Raw genomic sequence first — 20,528 nt, forward strand, 5'->3', positions numbered from 1 at the left:
CACAAAAGTTTTGTAATAATTTATAAGATGAAAAAGTAATATATCATTAAATTTTTTGTTTTTCTCATCGCTAATGGGAATTTATTGTGTTTTGTATGTTGAGATATTTTCACCTATGTTGTCTTTGAATTTTATTTATTGTTATCCTTGCCCATGCAAAGATAACAATATTTTTAGAAATACAGATTTGATAATTTCCTTTCTTTTCCTTAAAAAAATTTTTTTTATTGTAAAGATACTATACAGAGGGGTTACAGTTACATGAGCAAGGTAATGAGTACATTTCCTATCAAGCACTGTTACTCCCTCTTTTGTTTTTCTCCTACCATCCTTTTCCTTCCCACCTCCCCAATTCCTCCCTCCTCCCCCCAAAGTTGTAAAGCTTGTTTTCAGCATAATGTCTTGTACATCTCATTGTTACAATGGGTCATCCTGTATCCTTATTTCAGCATTTTATTTCCCTTTCCCTCCCCAAATTAGAAAAATGTATATATAAGATTCAGGACACCAGAATCAAATACAGTAAAAATAGGGGTTATCCATGGGGGGAAGAACATACAAAAGAAACAAAAAAAATCACATACTACATTATAAGTGTAAGCATTATGCCCACCTTTGGTCCTCAAGTCCACCCAGACCTGAGCTCCTCCCAGCCCTGGAGTTCCAGCCCTACAGCTGGCCCCTCCCTCTCTCTGCCCAGACCCACCTGAACTCCCATCTACCCCCGGACTCCCCTGCTACCTGGATAGGGCCAGGCACCATGTGCTCCCTCTTGGGGGAAATATGGCTCCTCTAATAAATCTTATAATAATCTTTCTCCTGTGCCTGCCTGCCTCTGCGTGGTCTCCTGGGATAGATGTGATGGATCTACAATAAGTACATTAAAAACAACAGCAAGAAAGATAAAACCTCTTGTGTCCCTATCTTGGGGTTTATTTTGCTTAGCATCATCTTATATGGTCATATGTACCTACTTTTTGACCTTTTCTGCTTGTCCTAGACATGTACTAGTTATTGCAGATAAGGGAAACCATGGGACCTATGTTTCTTTGGGCCTGGCTTACTTCACTTAATATGATTTTTTTCAGGTCTTTCCATTTCCTAACAAGTGGAGCAGTGTCATTCTTTCTGATGGAGTGTAGAATTCCATTTTGTGTGTGTGTGTGTGTGTGTGTGTGTGTGTGTGTGTGTGTGTGTGTGTGTGTGTGTGTGTGTGTGTGTGTGTACACATACACCACATTTTCTTGATCCATTCATCTACTGAGGGGCATCTGGGTTGGTTCCATATCTTAGCTATGGTGAATAATGCTGTGACAAACATAGTTGTGCTGGTAGCTAACTTAGTATGGCTGTGTTTGTGATCATTTGGGTAAATGCCCAAAAATGGAATTGAGGGGTCATAGGGGAGCTCTATGTGGAGTCTTTTGAGGAACCTCCATACTTCTTTGCAAAGTGGTTGAACAAGTTTACACTCCCACCAACAGTGCAGTATGCTTCCCTTTTTGCCACATCCCCTCCAGCATCTGTTGTTATTAGATTTCTTGATTATAGCCATTCTAACTGGGGTGAGGTGGAATCTCACTGTTGTTTTGATTTGCATTTCTTTTATGGCTAGAGAAGTTGAGCATTTCTTCCTGTGCCTATTGGCCATTCTTATTTCCTCTTCAGAGAAGTCTCTGTTTAAGTCTTTAGCCCACTTGTTAATGGAGCAGTTGTTTCTTTTGAGGATTTGTTGTTGGGGGATTTATCCTTCCCTTTCTCAGCACTGACAACAATGTTAGTGTTGGTGGCTTATACCTGTAATCCTACCTACCTGAGAGTGTGGTTTGAGGCCAGCATAGACAGAAAAAGTTTTTAAGATTCCATCTCAATGGAAAGAAGCTGGGTGTGTTTTTATCTCAGTTAAGATGGCAAGCCTAAAATAGGAGGATCTATGAATGGTCCATGTACATGCCTGGGCAGGCAGTAAGATGCTATCTCTGAAATAATAGGCACCAATAAGGACTGTGAACATGGTTCAAAGGTATAGTATGGCCGGGTGCTGGTGGCTCACGCCTTCAATCCTACTCAGGAGTCTGAGATCTGAGGATCACAGTTCAAAGCCGCCAGCCTGGACTGGAAAGTCCATGAGTCTCTTATCTCTAAAAAACTACCAGAAAACCGGAAGTGGCACTGTGGCTCAAGTGGTAGAGCATTCACCTTGAGCTAAAGAGCTGAGGGACAGCACCCTGGCCCAGAGTTCAAGCCCCAAGACTGCCAAAAATAAAAAAAGCTTGAGTGCCTGCCTGGCAATTATGAGGCCCCGAGTTTAAAACCCAGAACAAAAAGAAAGAAAATAACTCCTAGTTTCTTCCAGTTGAGAGGCAGTATAATAGTGTTTGAGGATATAAAGTAGAGAACAGTTTGCTAGGTTTAAAACTTGATATGGTCTAGCTATCGGTCCTGGGGCAGGTACAGAATTATTTTTGTGCTCACTGGGTGGAGTTTTTGGGAAATAGTAAATGGACTTATATGTTTAAGAGCTTAGAACAGCGCCCAGCACATTGTAAGTCCTCAGTAAATAATAGTCCCTTTTACTTCTTTCCCTGCCTAGTCTTGTGCCACTTATACTGTTGGTGAACACAATGACCTTCTCTCCATTTCTCACTTTCCAACAATATATGTGACTGTTCCCTATGCCTGGGTTACTATTCCCTTTCTCCTCCTTTTGCCTAACTGTTGTTTCTTCTTATACTCAGCTTAAATGTAATTTTTTTTTCAGGAATATGGTCAGTGACTTCTCAATTTAGGTTAGATCTGACTTTATATTTTTGTCTTAGCATCTAATACTTTTCCTTCATCACTCTTTAAATAATTGTTTTAAAATAAGTTGCCCAATTCCCCAGTTGAACATAATAAGCCTCATGAAAGCAGGAGCAGTCCTCTCATGTTACCTCCAATTCCTTAAATAGTGAATGGTAATTAGATGGTATTGATAAGTATGAAGGTAATGAAATGAATTAGTAGATGAAGTATTGCTGTTCAAATGCTTGGGGTAGAAAATTAAACCATGGGATGGTAACTTGGCTTTAAATATCAGTCTGTTTTTTATTGAGCTCTTTATATGAGAAAGTGTAGGTTTGATTGCTTATAATGTATGATATATTTGGGAGGACCAGCATTTATTTAAATTGGAAAGTGACAGTTCTGATAGCTATTAAAGGCTGAAAGGGTCTTTACCTCATTTTATTTGCTATGATAATATATGAGCATAGCTAGAATAGAATGAATATGGTAAAAATAGATTGTTGAAAATAGAGCAAATGAAACCTATTGAATCTGTATTAGGAAGGGAGAAGGGAGGTAAGGAGGATATAGAAGGGAGAAGATTTATTGGAATACATTGTGTACATGTCACAGTAATATCAGTAAAATCCATCCCTGTGTATTTCATGTTTACTATATCCATATTTACATCCAAAACTGTTGTGCTTCAGGTAGCTGATATCTTTGTAAGGAATATATTAAAACCTTGACAAACTTTAAATTAATGATTGAAGCTGTTTATGAGAACCATTTACCGAGGAATGCAGTAGCACTCAAATCTCTTAAAAGATGTAGAGTTTAATTTTGTAGAATGTCACTCTCAAAGCTACTCTATAAAGTGCCTATCCTACTTTTATAGTTTTCTTGGTTTATTGCCCTTACAGTTAGTTCATGATCATGCCTCCCTATAGCAAATCCTTTTCAATTTACTCTTTGTAATTTATCAAGCATGAATAAAAATATTGTTGTTATTTTGCTTGGGTACAAAACAAGAATAAATAGATTAATCCATTCTGCAATGTGAGTGAACCTCAAAATCATGCCCAGTGAGCTGGGCACCAGTGGCTCATGCCTGAAAAGCTGGAAGTGGAACTGTGACTCAAGTGATAGAGTTGAGCTAAAATGCTCAAGGACAGTGCACAAGCCTGAGTTCAAGCTTCAGAACTGGTACCTCTCTCTCCCCCTGCAAAATCATGCCCAATGAAAGAAACCAGTAGAAAAGAACACATATTATTCCATTTATTTGAAATGTTCAGACAAAGTAGATTAGTGGTGTTTACACTCAGGGATGAATCTGAGGAGGAGCTGCCACATGAATATGATGCTTTTCAGGAGAACTGATATATTCCGAAATCAGTTTGATGGTGATTACATGCTATGTAAATTTACTATTAGATTTATATTTATTGTATATTATATATTGTATTAATATTATATATTATTAGATTATTAGATTTATATTTAAAATAGGAAATTTTGGTATGTGAATTATGTTTCAACCAAGTTATTTAAGAATGAGTGCAAGCTGGGTGCCAGTGGCTCATGCCTGTAATCCTAGCTATTCAGGAGGCTGAGATCTGAGGATCCACGTTCAAAGCCAGCCCCGGCAGGAAAGACCCATGAGACGCTTATCACCAATAAGCTACCAGAAAACCTGAAGTGGAGCCATGGCTCAAGTAGTAGAGAGCTAGCTTTGAGCTGAAGAGCTGAGGGACAGTGCCCAGACCCAGAGTTCAAGCACCACGACAGACAAAAGAAAAAAAAGAATGAGTGCAGAGCTTATTTTGGAACGATTCTATTTATAATTGAAGAACAATATATTGATAAGTTTAGTTCTGCATAATATTCTATAGAAAGGAAATGGAAAACTAGATAAAGATATGATATTTTGAATTTTATTTAGTTGGTAAGACAGAGATTTGAAAGGTAACCCTATCCTTGGAACTGATTAGGAATGGGAATTTTATGGAAAGGAATCAAGGTACAAAATATAGTAATTTTAATTTTAGAGGGTAGGATTCATATCCATATTGATTTGTTGTAATCTTTAAATATCTTATCAAAGCTTTTGATAGCTTCCCTCTCTCCTTCCCTCTCCACTTCTTTCTACATGCACCAGCACACACAGAAGTTTCTGTTTAAAAAAAGTTGTTAGTTCCTCCCCTCCCCCCGCAGTAATCTTTTTTTTTCCTCTTTAAATCTGTCAACCAACCCTGTCAAATGCCATGTTGAGATTCAGGCTATCGTGTATTCTTTTTGTCTTTTTAGCACTTTGATTTGGACCTTGAATGCCCACTGGACAAACGCTTGAAAATTGCAAGTTACCTGGAGACCATAGCAGAACCACAAAGCCTTTCCTTTGTATGGGGAGGAAGTATCCCATGTGCTGTGGAGATGAGCGGGGAGCAGCAGCCTGATGCAGGTATTGGTACTGATGAACATAATTTATTCTATAGGGTGCAGAATTATATTACTTGTCTTCATTGTATCATCTGACTTTCTACCACTTAAGTTCTTCCAAGTCATTAATTGTTTTTCATTGCCATCTCCTGACACTTGACAAATACTACTAGTACTATGAAATACTACTAATAATGCTTGCTTAAAAAATAATTTTTATGAACAAACTTTAAAATTTTAATTTTGATGGTTCCTTTTTTTATGGTACTGGGATTTGAATTTAGGGCTTCATGTTTGTAAGGCAGACCCTCTGCCATTTGCTTTAGTTATTTTTTATATATGATCTTGCATTTTTTTCTCCCAGACTGGCCTCAGACTATGCTCTTTTGCCTCTCAGATAGCTAGAATAGACAGGTGGGTAACCACCATACCCAGCGTGTTGTTTTTTTTTTTTAAACATTAAAATGTGATCTCAGCCGGCGCTGGTGGCTCACGCCTGTAATCCTAGCTACTCAGGAGGCTGAGATCTGAGGATCGAGGTTCAAAGCCAGCCCGGGCAGGAGAGACCGTGAGACTCCTATCTCCAATAAACCACCAGAAAACTGGAAGTGGCTCTGTAGCTCAAGTGGTAGAGCGCTCGCCTTGAGCTGAAGAGCTGAGGGACAGCGCCCTGGCCCAGAGTTCAAGCCCCATGACCAACTTAAAAAAAAAAAAATGTGATCTCACTTTTTGCCTGGACTACCCTCAAGTTGAATTCTCCCAATTTCCTTGTGAGTATCTCAGGTTTATTATTCATTTTGATTTATTTTGAAATAATTTGTGGGTTTGAGGAAGCTATGAAGATAACATTGATAGTTTCTACAGTCCCTCCACTTACTTTATCCCATTCCTCATACAATAGTAAAACAATATAAAATCCAGTTGATATTGCTATAAAATATACTTCCATGTAGACTCTTGTAACTGCCTATCAAGATACAAAACTATTATATTGTCGTGAAGGTTTCCTATGCCTATTCTTTCTTCCTAACTTCTTTAACCTCAGCCAATTATTCATCTATTCTCTATCCTTATAATTTTAACATTTATAAAATCAGTATATTACCATTGTGATTTTTTGCTCATTTGTTTCAAAATAATAGCCCTGCCATGCACTGGAGACTCAGGGTCTGTAATCCTAGCTACTTAAGAGGCTGAGATCTGGAGCTTTGAGGCCAGCCTGGGTAGGATAGTTTAAGAGACTCCATCTCAAACTTACTAGAAAAAAGCGAAGATAGGCATAGCTCAAGTGACAGAGCACCAACTTCGTGAGCAAGCTGAACAAGCCTGAGTTGAAACCCTAAGGCTACAAAAAAAGAGAGAAAAGAATAGCCTTAAAATAGGTTGAAGTCTTAATTTGTCATTACTTTTTATTGCTAATAGTATTTCATGCATGTATTCTAGTATATTAACTACTTACCTATACATTTTGGCATTTTCTAGTTATGGCTAAAATAAGTAGATATGAATAATCACATATTTTTTGAGAGTTTCTTTTTTAAAATTACGACTATGATTTTTAGGTGGATAAATGCCACAAAGTATTTTTAGGTTATAGAGTTAATAAAGAGATTATCAGGCTACTTTTCAGAGTGGTTGTACCATTATTATCAGTGGCAGACATATAATAGCTCTGCATTCTTACTGCTATTTGATTTTTGTGCTCATCATGGCGCTTGAACTCCGAGTGTGAGTGATGTCCCTGAGCTTTTGTGCTTAAGGCTAACACTCTTCTATTTGAGGTACAGCGCTACTTTCAGCTTTTGGTGGTTAATTGGAAATAGAAGTCTTACAGACTTTCCTGCTCAGGCTCACTTCCAATTGTGATTCTCAGGCCTCGTCCTCCTGAGTAGATTGGATTGCAAGTATGAGCCACCAGCACTTAGCTTAAAAATGTCATTTTTATGTAAGACATTCTGCTAGCAGGACAGTAACAGCTCATCATGCTCTTAATTTGTACTTTCCTAATGACCCTAATGTTGAACATCTTTTTATGTGTGTATTTGGTATCCCTATATTCTCTTCAGTGAAATAGCTCTTCATATTTTTGGCTCATTCTTAATTAGTTGGTTTTATTTTTTTAACAAGGATTTTTTTTCTAAATTGTAGTATTTTTAATGTCTTATCTGCAAAGATAATTACTTGTTACTCTAGATGTTACATAGTAACATTTTATTTGAGTCACGCATGGACACTTTACCTGCTACTATATTTCTTTATCCTGTTAATTATAATACAGTTGTGTTAAATATTTTTTCTAAATATTGTAAGAACCATTTCAGACACGTTAACATTGTTGCTTTAACTACTGAACATAATTTTTAAAAGGAAATATATTTTTCAATATTTTTACTTTTCTCATTGTCATTTATTCTTGCCTGATATGCTAGGATTGTTTTCTTTTGTCCTTTGCCTTTTGCTTTCAGTATATACATATATATATATATATATATACTACTTGAGCCACAGTGCCACTTCTGGCTTTTTCTGCTTATGTGGTGCTCAGGAATCAAACCCAGGACCTCAGGTATGCAAGGCAAGCACTTTACCACTGAGCCAGCCCTAGTTCTTAGTGTTTTGAGACAAGGTCTTGCTATGTAGCCCAGGTTAACCTTGAACTGGTGATCCTTCCATCTTTATATCCTGAGTACTAGGATTAGAGGCATATACCAGAATGCCCAGCCCTCATTCTTTATTGGATATTTTTGCTGGATATAGAATTTTGGGTTGAAAGTTCTTTTTCTTTCAGTTCTTGAGAAGTGTTGTGCCATATCCTGGGCTCCATTGAGACATTTGCTGTCATGAGACTTTTCATCTTCTCAGAATGAGACTCTTGCCACTGGTTTAGGAGAGATGTTGTTTCTTTTATTTCTTTCAAGATCTTTTTTTTGGGGGGGGGGGACTTTTAGTTTTCAGAAGTTTAAAGCCTGGTGTTTCTTTTCATGGCTTTCCATGGTTTTATCATGTTTAAGCTTTTCTCAGCTTCTTGAAACTATAAGCCTTATGTGTTTTGCCAAATTGAGAAGTTTTTCAGTTACTTTTTCCTTGAATACTTTTTTATTTATTTTTTGTTGGTCTTGGGACTTGAATTCTGGGTGTGAGCGCTGTCCTTCAGCTCTTCAGCTCAAGGCTAGCGCATTTCCACTTGAGCCATAGCATCGCTTCCAGTTTTTTGGTGATTTATTGGAGATAAGAGTCTCATGGACTTTCTTGCCCAGGGTGGCTTTGAACCGCTGTCCTCAGATCTCAGCTTCCTGAATAGCTAGGATTATACGCATGAGCCACCAGTGTCTGGCCTTAAATGCTTTTCAGCCCTCCTTACTCTCTCTTCTAAACCTGGAACATGAATGGAACTGGGTTAGCTCTTTTAATATCCATAAGTTTTTGAGGCTCTTTATTTTTTAAAGGTGTTTCTTCTTGGTTGTTTGGGTATATTTTTATTATCTTGTTCTCAATTTACTTCTTCTATTTAGTTCATTTATTCTAATATTGAGCTTGTACATAAGAGTTGTTAACATTTTAATTTTTTTTGTTATTTTCAGTCCTAAAATTTACTATTGAAATGACAAGGAGAAGCATAATTTCTCTAGCTAAAAATGCCACCCTCACTATCAAACAAGGCTCAACAGCTTAGTTTGAACAGATACTCTAGTTCTTTGCCTTTATTAAGTCGGTAATTTTGAAATGCTCATCCTATATAATTTTTTTTTTTTTTTTTTGGTCAGTTGTCAGGCTTGAACTGAAGGCCTGGATGGTATCCCTGAGCTCTTTTTTCTCGAGGCTAGTATTCTACCCTTTGAGTCATAGCACCACTTCTGGTTTTAGAGTAGTTAATTGGAGATTAGTCTCACAGGGACTGTTCTGCCTGGGCTGGCTTCAAACTATGATCCTTAGATCTCAGCTTCCTGAGTAGCTAGGATTAGAGCTATGAGCGAGCCACTGATGCCCAGATCCTATATCCTTTTTAGCCAGTATTTTTTTTTTTTGGGGGGGGGGTCCAGTCGTGGGGCCTGAACTCTGGGCCTGGACGCTGTCCCTCAGCTCTTCAGCTTTTTTTTTTTTTTCTGCTTATGTGGTGCTGAGGAATAGAACCCAGGGCCTCAAGCATGCAAGGCAAGCGCTCTACCACTGAGCCACCTTTCCAGCCCTTTAGCCAGTATTTTTACTGCTTTTGTAGGAAAATAAATTTACTTTGCCATTTCAGAAGTTTGTTTTGTTTCAGCCTTATTATTAACTTTTGGATTACCTGTGTGTGTATTTGAATCTATTGCTATTGTTTATTTGATGATCAAATTGATCATTCTGGACCAGTGAGAATTCTTTCAGATGGCATCCTGTGTTCTTTTGATGAGATACCATCCATCTTTGATATCAGTCCTTTTTCTGGCACGCTAAGATTCCTTGGTATCTCCTGTATATATATTGCTCCTAACTTAGAACTTGCCATTTCTCTGTTTTTTTTTAAAGCCTTTCTTTTCTTTGTAACTTAAAAAAAAGATAAATAAACACCTATTTTTTTCTTTTGTCATACTGGATTTTGAACTCAGGGCTTTATACTTGCTAAGCAAGCATTCTATCATTTGAGCCAACCTCCAGCCTTTTTACTTTTAGATTATTTTTCACTTTTGTCTAGGGCCAGCCTCAGTCTATGATCCTCCTACATATGACCTCCCATGTAGCTGAGCTGACAGGTATGCACCATCATTCCCAGTGTGTTGATCAAGATAGATGTCTCTATTTATTTAGTCAGTTTGTCAGTTGTGGGGCTTGAACTTGGGCCTGGACGCTGTCCCTCAGTGCTTCAGCTCAAGGCTAGCAGTCTACTGCTTGAGCCACAGCACCTCTTCTGGTTTTCTGGTGGTTTATTGGAGATAAGAATCTCATGAACTTTCCTGCCTGGGCTGGCATTGAATCGTGATCTGCAGATCTCAGCCTGAGTAGCTAGGATTACAGGCATGAGCCACTGGTGCCTGGATTCTCTTAACTTTTTATTTAGGCTGGTTTTAAAGCATGCCCTCCCTATCTCTGCCTTTTAAGAATCAGGGATTATAAGCATGAGCCACCATGTCTGGTAAAAATACATATATTTTGAAGAGAAAAACTCATGGTTTCATACTAATATTTACTAATAGTATATTAATATTAGTAAATATATATATTTATTTAATTTAAAATTGCACGACTTTTACTTCCTTGATTTTATGCTTTATATTGTCCTTTGGAATTTTTTTTCCTAATGATGTTAATATTATTTCTTATTTGCTTTGATACTATAGTAGTCCTGCAGTTGTTTGAAAATTATGCAAGCATTCTATCAATAAAATAGTAGTCTGCAGTTTAAATTTTCTTGTTGACTCTTGCCTTCGAAATGTTTCCCTGAAGTTTGCTGTCAGAGAGAGAGAGAAAAGAGGGGGGGAGAGAGAGAAAAGTGAGATGGGAGAGAGGGAGAAAGAGAAAGAGAGAGGGGGAGGGAGTGAGGGAGAGCGAGAGGGAGGGAGCGAGAAAGCAGGTTCATATGTTCATAGTACTGGAGATTGAACCTTGGTTATTATCTTGCTCTACCACTTGGGCCACACACCCAAATATGGTGCTAAAGTTTGAACTCATGTTGTTGTGCTTGCTAGACTTGTGCTCAACCACTTGAGCCATGCTTCCAACCCTGTTTTTTGTTTTGTTTTTGTATCAGTACTGAGGCTTGAATACAGAGCCTTAGCACTGTCCCTTAGTCTTTTTTTTTTTTTCTTTTTGGTCGGTTATGGGGCTTGAACTCTGGGCCTGGGCATTGTCCCTCAGCTCCTTCAGCTCAAGGTTAGCCCTCTACTACTTGAGCCACAGATCCACTTCCGTTTTTCTGGTGGTTAATTGGAGTCACTTCGACTTTCCTGCCAGGGCTGGCTTTGAACTGCAATCCTCAGATCTCAGCCTCCTGAGTAGCTATGATTACTGGAATGAGCCACTGGCACCTGGCTGTCCCTTAGTCTTTTAGCTGGTACTCAACCACTTGAGCCACAGTTCTACTTCCAGCTTTTTGGTGGCTAATTGGAGATAAGTATTTCATGGACTTTCCTCCCAGGCTGAATTCAACCTCAATTCTCAGATCTCAGCCTCCTGAGTAGCTAGGATTACAGGTGTCAACCACTGACACCAGGCTCTTTGGTTGTTTTTGAGGTAAGGTCCTTCTTTCTAAAGCCCAGGCAACTGATTTATAATGGAGTTGCAATCCACTACTTTAGGCTTATCTTCTTACTAGGATCATAGGTTCATGCCACTGCGTTCAGCTTCCTTCCATGGAGAAGGAGACTCTTGAACATTTTTGTTAGGGCTGGCCTAGAACTGCAGTCTTCTCATTCTCAGCCTCCAAAGCAGCTAAGATTACATCATGAGTCACTATTGCCCCGCTTCCCCTTTTCTTTTCTTTCTTTTTTTTTCTTTTCTTTCTCTTTTCTTTTGTTTTCTTTCCTTTCCTTTTCCCTCCCTCCCTCCCTCCCTCCCTCCCTCCCTCCCTCCCTCCCTCCCTCCCTTCCTTCCTCCCTCCTTCCCTTCCTCCCTCTCTTCCTTCCTGGACATAAGAGTCTCACAGACTTAACATAAGAGTCTCGGTGGCTCAGTGGTAGAGTGCTTACCTTGCATGCATGAGGCTCTGGGTTCAATTCCTCAGCACCACATAAGCAAAAAAGAAAAACCCGGAAGTGGCGCTGTGGCTCAAGTGGCAGGGTGCTAGCCTTGAGTTGAAGAGCTGAGGGACAGCGCCCAGGCCCAGAGTTCAGGCCCCACAATTGGACCCCAAAAAAAAAGAAAAAAAGAGTCTCACAGACTTTCCTGCCCGGCGTAGTTTTGAATCGTGATTCTCAGATCTCAGCCTCCTGAGTAGCTAGGATTACAGGCCTGAGCCACTGGTGCCCAGCTCAGAGATAAGCATCTTAATGGACTTTTCTGTCAGGGCTGGCTTCAAACCACAATCCTCAGTGCTCAACCTCTTGAGTAGCTAAGATTACAGGCATGAGTCAATGGTGCCCATTTTGTATTTTCTTTTGAGATAGGGTTTTGTTAATTTTGTATGAGGTGTCCATGAACTCTTGAGCTTCTTCTACCTCCTAAGAATGGGATGGGTGAAGAAGGGAGGGAGGGAGGAAAGGGAGAGTGATAGAGAAATTTTTTAGAGGGGTGGGGAGGCTTATACTCAGGGCTTGGGTACTGTTCCTAGGCAATTTTGCTCAAGGCCACAGCGCCACTTCTGGCTTTCTGCTGGTTAATTGGAGATAAGAGTCTCACAGACTTTCCTGCCTGGCCTGGCTTTGAACCACAATCCTCAGATCTCAGCTAGGAGTAGCTAGAATGACAGACATAAAGAATTATATTTTTACATGGTTTAAAGGAATACCGTTCTGAGTTTGGTTTTAGATTTGCAACTATTAGGCTCTTTTGTTTAAGTTCATTTGCACTTTCTTGAATTTTTTTTCTTTCAATTATATATTTTGTAGTATTGGGGTTTGAACTTAAGGCCTCATGCTTAATAGGCAAGTGCTTTAGCACTTAACCCATGCTTCCAGGTCATTGTCATAATCATCTTCTTTACTTTTAAGAAAAGTTCTCGCTTTTTTTTTTTTTTTAATCTGGGGCTTTCTTTAAACTGTGTGTAGCTATGATCACAATGCCAGCTCATTGGTTGAGATGGCATCTCTCTAACTTTTTGCTCAGGCTAGCCTCAAATCATATTCCATCTGATCTCTGTCTCCAGAGTAGCTGGAATTATAGGCAGACAGGAGCCCCCTTTCTTGGCTCTTCTTTGTTTTTTGTTTTTTATTTTTAATTTTTGGATACAAGGTCTCATGCATCCCAAACTGGCCTGCAACTCATTATATAGCCCAGGCTGGCCTCAAACTTGGAGTTTTCCTGACTTACCCTTCCAAGTACTGAGATTTTAAATTATGTGAAATATCTACATACTTTCAAAGTCAAATTTAGATAACAAGATTTTTACTTTTACCCTGATATCATTAATCAATCTTATTTCTCCTCCACCTATGCAACCACTTTCCTTACTTTCTAATTTATTCTTCGTGTGTGTGTGTGTGTGTGTGTGTGTGTGTGTGTGTGTACACACATATTCAGACTCATCTATTTCTCCCATGGTATACAAAAAAGTAGAGGTAAGCTGTTCTTGGGGTTGGTGTCATTGCTAAGTGTAGAGCATCAGCCAATGAGCAAAGTGGCTTAGTGGTAGAGTGCTTGCCTAGCATGCATGAAGCCCTGGGTTCAGTTCCTCAGTACTACATAAACAGAAAAAGCCAGAAGTGGTACTGTGGCTAAAGTGATAGAGTGCTAGCCTTGAACAAGCTCAGGGACAATGCCCAGTTCAAGTCTCAGGACTGGTAAAAAACAAAAAACAAAAAAACAAATCTCGGAATGAGACCAAAAAACTGTTCTGGGCTGGGTACCTGTGGCACATACCTGTAATCCTAGACACTTCAGGGGGCTGAGTTCTGACGCTCATCGTTTAAAGTACCCAGGCCTTTAATTCAAGCCCCTTCACTACACACACACACACACACACACACACACACACACAATTCTTTACTATGGTTTCATTTAATGTATTTTGGAGACTGTTCTACTTGAGTATATAGAGATCATTTTCATTGCTTTTTACGGCTATGCCAAACTAAAATGTCTTGATTTTAAAGTACAGACTCATTGGATATACTATGTATTTAATCAGGTCATTATTGATGGACATTGGGATTATTTCCAGTTGTGGTACTGCAAACAGTGCTGTAATGAATAGCTTTGTACATATGTCTTTTTGTATTTTTGCTAGCATATCTTTGGGATAGATTCCTATAAGTGAGATTGCTGCATCAAAAGGTAAGAATATATTTAATTTTATTGAATATTGCCTAGTTTTCTTCTACAGGAGTTGTTATTATGCTTTACTTGTCATATCACAGCTTTTATGGAATACATCGTCAGACTTTGAAAAGTTTTCCAGTCTGAACCTGCACACAGTGGCACAGGCCTATAACCCTAGCTTCTTCAGGAGGCAGAGGTGGGGGATCATGGGATATTGAGGCCAGCCTGAGAATACGTTTTTTAATATTCCATTTTAGCCAAGTCTGAGGCAATTGCCTGTTATATTAGTTACAGAAGAAGCCCAACAACTGGATATAGTGGCATGTATTTGTCATTGCTGGCAACACGGAAAAGCATTAGTAGGAAGATCACAGCCTAGGAATAAAGCAAGACTCTGTATCAAAAATAACCAATACAAAAAAAGCCTTATGTGGTAGAGTACCTGCTGAGCAAGTAAAAAGCCCTGAGTCTGAGTTCTACCTCAAGTACTGCAGAAAAATAAAGAAAAAAAAAGATATATGAAAGGGTTCTCAGACATATGTTTCATATAGTTGTAATTTGCATGCCTCTTAAAATTAGAAAAAATTGTACATATTTTCATAAAGAGTTTCTTTTTAACTATTCCATATATTTGTTCATCAGTCTTCTTTTGTCTCAGTTTTGGTAGTTTTTGATATATGAAAGAATTTAGTTGACTAATCCAACAGGTTTATTGTTGCTTTTTATTTATTTGACAGTACTGGGATTTGAATTCAGAGCATTGTACTTACTCAGCAGGCACTCTACTGCTTGAACCTCCAGCCCTTTGTGCTTTAGTTATTTTTTGAGGTAGTATCTTTTTTTTTTGTTGGTAGTGGGGCTTGAATTCTGGGCCTGAGCACTGTCCCTCAGCTCTTCAGCTCAAGGCTAGTGCTCTACCACTTGAGCTACACCGCCACTTCCAGTATCTTTCTTTTTGTCCAGATTAGCCTAAGATTCTCTGTTTATACTTCTTGCCATAGCTGAAATGATAGATGTGTAGATGCCACTATGGCCAGCTTTTTCTGATGAGATGGGGTGTCATGAGCTTTTTGTCTCTCATGGCATTGGATAATGGGTCTGGTTCTCTTTCTCTGAATAGCTAGGATTATAAGCATAAGCCACTACTACTGGCTACTGCTACTACTATTATCATTATTATTATTATCACTATCTGAATAGCATAATGATTAAGGGACTGAAGTACTTACTCAGGACTATGAATACTCAGCCTGGTTATGTTTAGTAGTGGAAGTTGGCCTAAAGTTCCAAGGTTATTCTCAAAGCAGTCTTTGTCACTTGTTTTTCTAATGAAAAATCTCACATACATAAAAACATATGAAAAAATAACAGAGATGTACTTGCTGTGAATATTTAATCGGTGTTAACATTGTTAATATTTGTTGTGATTTCTTACTGTATCAAAGTAGATGCAATATAAATTTTGTCATATTGTTAAATGTTAACAATTAATTTTGCTCTAGCTATATATGCTGGTACTGGGGTTTGAACTCAGGGCCTTGTACTCTCGCTTATTTTTTTCTTTCCTTTTTTTTTTGTTCGAGACTGCTGTACATCTCTTTTTACATCTTTACAAGTGAGAACTCTGTGTGAATTAAACGATAGCTCTCCATTCTCCTTTTCCCGCCCTCCTATTTTCTGTCTTTATAAATTTGACTACTCTAGGCATCTCATGTAAATGGCATCATATATAGTATTATGTGGCTGGCTTATTTATTTCAATTAGCATTACGTTCTTAAAGTTCAAGGTGCAGCATGTACAGGATTTCCTCTTTTTGTTGTTGTTGTTGTTTTTGGGCCCGGTCGTGGGGCCTGAACTCTGGGCCTGGGCACTGTCCCTCAGCTCTTCAGCTTAAGGCTAGCACTCTACCACTTGAGCCACAGTGCCACTTCCGGCTTTTTTCTTTTTGCTTATGTGGTGCTGAGGAATCGAACCCAGGGCCTCAGGCATGCAAGGCAAGCACTCTACCGCTGAGCCACCTTCCCAGCCCCAGGATTTCCTCTTTTTAAGGTTAAATAGTATTCCATTGTGTATATGTACAACATTTTGCATATCCATTCTTCTGTGGATAAGACCTTTTGACTATTGTAAGTACTGCTGTGAACAACACTCAAGTATTAATATATTTTTGCTCCTCCTTTCATTTCTTTTGGCTTTTTATGAGAAGTGTCTGTTAAAAATTTTTGTTCTGAAAAAAAATTTAGGTCACTATAATTTTCTATAGTGACTTTTTAATTTTATATTCCTGCTAATGGTGCACAGGTATAATTTTTCCAAGTACTCAACCAATACTTGTCATTTTCTGTTTCTTTGATAATAGTTGTCCTAATGTGTGTGAGATGGTATTTGTTTATAGTTTAGATATAGTTGTATGGTCAGTAGTGTTTTCAATATATATATATATATTGAGACAGGATGTGACTATCTAGACCAGGCTAGTCTTATACTTTACATTCTCCTGCCTCCAGCTCCTGAGAGCTGGAACTACAGGCCTGTATCACCATGCTCCATGATATATTTCCATTTTTAAAAAAGAAAAAACCAATAAAGTTTCTTGTATTTCCCTTCTAATTTATTTTCTTTTTGTTATCCCTAAGGTATCATTGTTGAAGTTCATGTATATTCTTTCTATTCCTGTTTTCTTGCTCTTACTAATATGCATATAATTATAAAATTATTCTGCTGTTTTGTTCTGAAGCATAAATTGTTTCTAGCTTCATTTTCTGTTCTGCATTTGCCCTTTCTACTTAGTGTGGGTGTGTTTGAAACATATCTATATCAATACTAGTTCATTCATTTCAGCTATTATGTGGCAGTATTCTGTGGAGGTATTGCCACAACTTCTTCTACTGTTTGCTATCAGTCTGTTACAGTGCTGTTGTGACTATCCCTGTATTTACTTTCTTGTGTTTATGTGAAGCATGTGTTTGCCTAGGGTACAACTGTTTATTGAGAACTAGCTTTGTATCCAGCATTGTGCTAGGAAGAGGGATATATTAGTAAATAAGGAAACATTCTCTTAAGCAGTTTATATGAAATCTGTTATTGAATAATAGAGTATGTAAATCTTTGTCTACTTAATGAATGTTGTTTACTGTATACCACCTGAGTCCAGATGACAAAGATGTTGGAATTACCAAAACAAAATTCCTGTCTTCTCAGAGTTTTGACCCAAAAGGAAGATAAACATATATGGTGCCAGGCACTGGTGACTCACACTAGTAATCCAGCTATTCAGGAGGCTGAGATCTGAGGATTGCAATTCAGTCAACCTGGGCATGAAGTCCATGAGACTCTTATCTCCAATTAAACACCAAAAGCCATTAGAGGAGCTGTGGCTCAACTGGTAGAAAACTGGCCGTAAGCAAAAAAGCTCCGGACTAGCTCCCAACCTTGAGTTGAAGTTCTGGGAGCAATTCATGCACAGGGGCACACACGCATGCATGCAGGCACACATGCGTGTGCACGTGTATGCATACACACACACAGAAAGAAACAAAAAATATGGTATACTGGTAAAATAGGAATGAATGCCATGAAGAAAATGGAAGTAGAGACCCATTTAGAATGGGTAGGTATGGGAGGCTTTTCTGAAGAAGCAGTATTTGAGAAGAGACTTTAATGAAAGAGGTGTGATCCTAATTAACTGATAAGCCTCTGAGCAGAAGGAAGAGCAAATGTGGAGACCTTGGAGAAAGAACATGATTAGCTGGGCATGGTGGTACACATTTGTAATCCCAGCTTCTATTGAGGCAGAAGTAGCAAAATTACAGGCCAAGGAAGGCCTGTGGAAAAGCTTGAGACCTTTTTTGAAAAGCAAATGGAGGGGCTGGGAAGGTGGCTCAGTGGTAGAGTGCTTGCCTTGCATGCTCGAGGCCCTAGGTTCGATTCCTCAGCACCACATAAGCAAAAAGAAAAAAGCCGGAAGTGGCGCTGTGGCTCAAGTGGTAGAGTGCTAGCCTTGAGCTGAAGAGCTGTGGGACAGCGTCCAGGCCCAGAGTTCAGGCCCCACTACCGGACCCCCCCCCCCCAAAAAAAAAGCAAATGGAAAAACAAAAGGATTGAGGGTATGGCTCAAGACAGTGCTTGTCAGGCTTGTATGAGGCTCTTTGTTCAATCCCCAATACTACAAAAAAAAAAAAAAAGAATTGCAAGAAACTGGATGTGGGATGTGGTGGTAGGTAGATGCCTAATAATCCCAGTTCCTTGTAATCCTAACACTTTGGAGGTAGAGACAAGAGGATTAAGGCTAGCATGGTCTGGACTCTTTACTTCAATACATAGTGAGACCTTGTCTTAAAATAAAACATAGCAAACAAAATGGTGGGAAACTCGCTGTTATCTGAATACAGTGAGTAGCAAGTCTAATTGGTGAAAGAGGAGGCAGATGGCCAAGAGAGTCAGATCACATAGGGCTTTTAAGTCTAGAGATTTTTTTAAGACCTTATTTAACTAGATTGAAAATAAGTGCTACTGTATTTAGGCTTTGACATAGAGATAATACTAGAAATGTGAGAAGTGATTAAGTTTGCCATATATTTTAAGGATAGTACCTATAGAAGCTTTCTTTATGAACTGGATATAACAGTGAAAAATGGAAATAAAAACAAGGATGACTTTATCTTTTTTTGGATTGAGATAAAATATTGACTAGTACTTTTACTCAGTTGGAATATACTCAGAATCAGATTGAATTTTTTTGTTTGAAATATCTATTAAGAAAACTAAATGGTTGAATTTTTACACTTCCATTAGCTGGATATGATCCATTTGGATGAACTTCACAGTTATTGACTTGCCACCAAGACAGGTAGATAAAGTGCTATTTTGCATCAATAACCAGTACTTTAAGATCACCTACTTGTAAACAGCAGAAAAAAAAGTACAAAAAGCCAAGATTCGATTAATTCTTTGGTTTAAAATCAGTTAACTTGTATTGAAGAACGTTCTGTAACTAATTTCTTTCTTAATTTATTTAGTTGGGATTCTCACCTGTTTCATTTTGTATTGAATTCCAGATACTGGATCTGGTATGGAAGAAGTGGAATTAAGCTGGGAAGATTATCTAGAAGAGACAGGGTCCACAGCAGTTCCCTATGGGTCTTTTAAACATGTAAGTGATAGTTATGTTTGTTTTACTGGTTATATCTCTTTTAATTATTATGTTGTTTAATACTTTAAAATGATTTTAAGTTGGAGCATTTGAAAAAATTTGAATTACTCTTCCTTTTTCCTCTTGTTGCTACCTGTGTTGAGAAAAATGAGCTATACTATAATTTTTTTCTTTACTCAATTATCATTATCTTTTTTAAAAAAATAACTTTTTAAACTTCAAATGGTTGTACCAAGGGGGTTTGAGTTTGACGTGTGTCTGTGTGTTCAGTGCTTCTTGATTAGAGTGACCCCTCCCATCATTCTCCCTCATCCAACTCTGACTCTTTTCATGTTTCCCACTTCCTTCATCACATGCACATATTGAATATTCTAACTATACTTGTCCCTCATTCCCTTTTTTCATTCACCTATCTCTTTCCCACTAGTGTGCCCACATTCAAACAATTTAAACAAGTGAATATCAAAGAACTTAAACAAAAGCCTAAACTTCTTTTTTTTTTGTACATTTTCTGCTCCATAGTACAGTAATTCTCTTTTTGAGTAATTATGAATATGTCCTTATTTTGGTGAAAAAGCTTCAGAAATTGAAAAATTGTTTATATCTTTGCCCTTATTATTGTAGGTTCCCCCCTCCCCTATCCCTTAGTACTGAGCCTTAAACTCTGGGCTTTAGGATCTTGCTCATGGCTAGTGCTCTACCACTAAAGCCATACATCCAGCCCAGGAGTTTGGTAGTGGAGATGAGTCTCAGAGTTTTTTCCCCTGGCTAACTTTGAACCACAGTTGTGGTTCCTTCTAAGTAGCTAGGATTATAGGCATGAGTCATCTGGCTCAGCTCCTTTATGGTTTTCTTTTTCTTTTTCCTTTCCTTTTCTTCTCTTGTATTGTAAGGGTGATATACAGAGGGTTACAGTTATATAAGTAAGATAATGAGTATATTTCTTGTCAAATATTGTTACTTCTCCCTTGTTTTCTCCCACTTTCCCTCCCCCAACCCCTGACTTCCCTCCTCCCCAAGTTGTGAAGTTCATTTCCAATCTAGTGTCTTGTGAGTATTGCTGTTGCATTGATTCACCCTTTATCATTAGTCTCACTATTTTTTTATTCCCTTTCCCCTCACCAAATCAGATAAACATATATACAAGACACAGGGTATCAAAAATAAAAAAGCAGTGGCAACAATGTATAAACTAAAGGAAAAAAAAACAAAACATGAAGGAAAAAGAAAACCTTCACATAGTACATTAAAAAAATAAATAAATAAAAACTCTTTTGTTTC

General features: G+C 38.3%; 1 protein-coding gene across 3 annotated transcripts in view; it reads left to right on the plus strand.

The window, feature by feature from the left end:
* Nucleotides 1–20,528, plus strand: part of Sfmbt1 (Scm like with four mbt domains 1) — a 132,921-nt gene that overhangs the window by 51,804 nt on the left and 60,589 nt on the right. For 2 of the 3 annotated variants that reach the window (XM_042679691.1, XM_042679690.1), the window contains exons 2-3: nt 5,074–5,227; nt 19,153–19,247. In XM_042679691.1, coding sequence (XP_042535625.1) covers nt 5,200–5,227; nt 19,153–19,247 — 123 coding nt within the window. In that variant the 5' untranslated portion in view covers nt 5,074–5,199. Of the gene's footprint in view, nt 1–5,073; nt 5,228–14,062; nt 14,110–19,152; nt 19,248–20,528 lie in introns of those variants that run through there. The other variant, XM_042679692.1, reaches the window with a different exon arrangement.

Source organism: Dipodomys spectabilis, unplaced genomic scaffold (genome assembly GCF_019054845.1).
Source record: "Dipodomys spectabilis isolate Male_0828 unplaced genomic scaffold, ASM1905484v1 ptg000054l, whole genome shotgun sequence".
Taxonomy (NCBI): Eukaryota; Metazoa; Chordata; class Mammalia; order Rodentia; family Heteromyidae; genus Dipodomys; species Dipodomys spectabilis.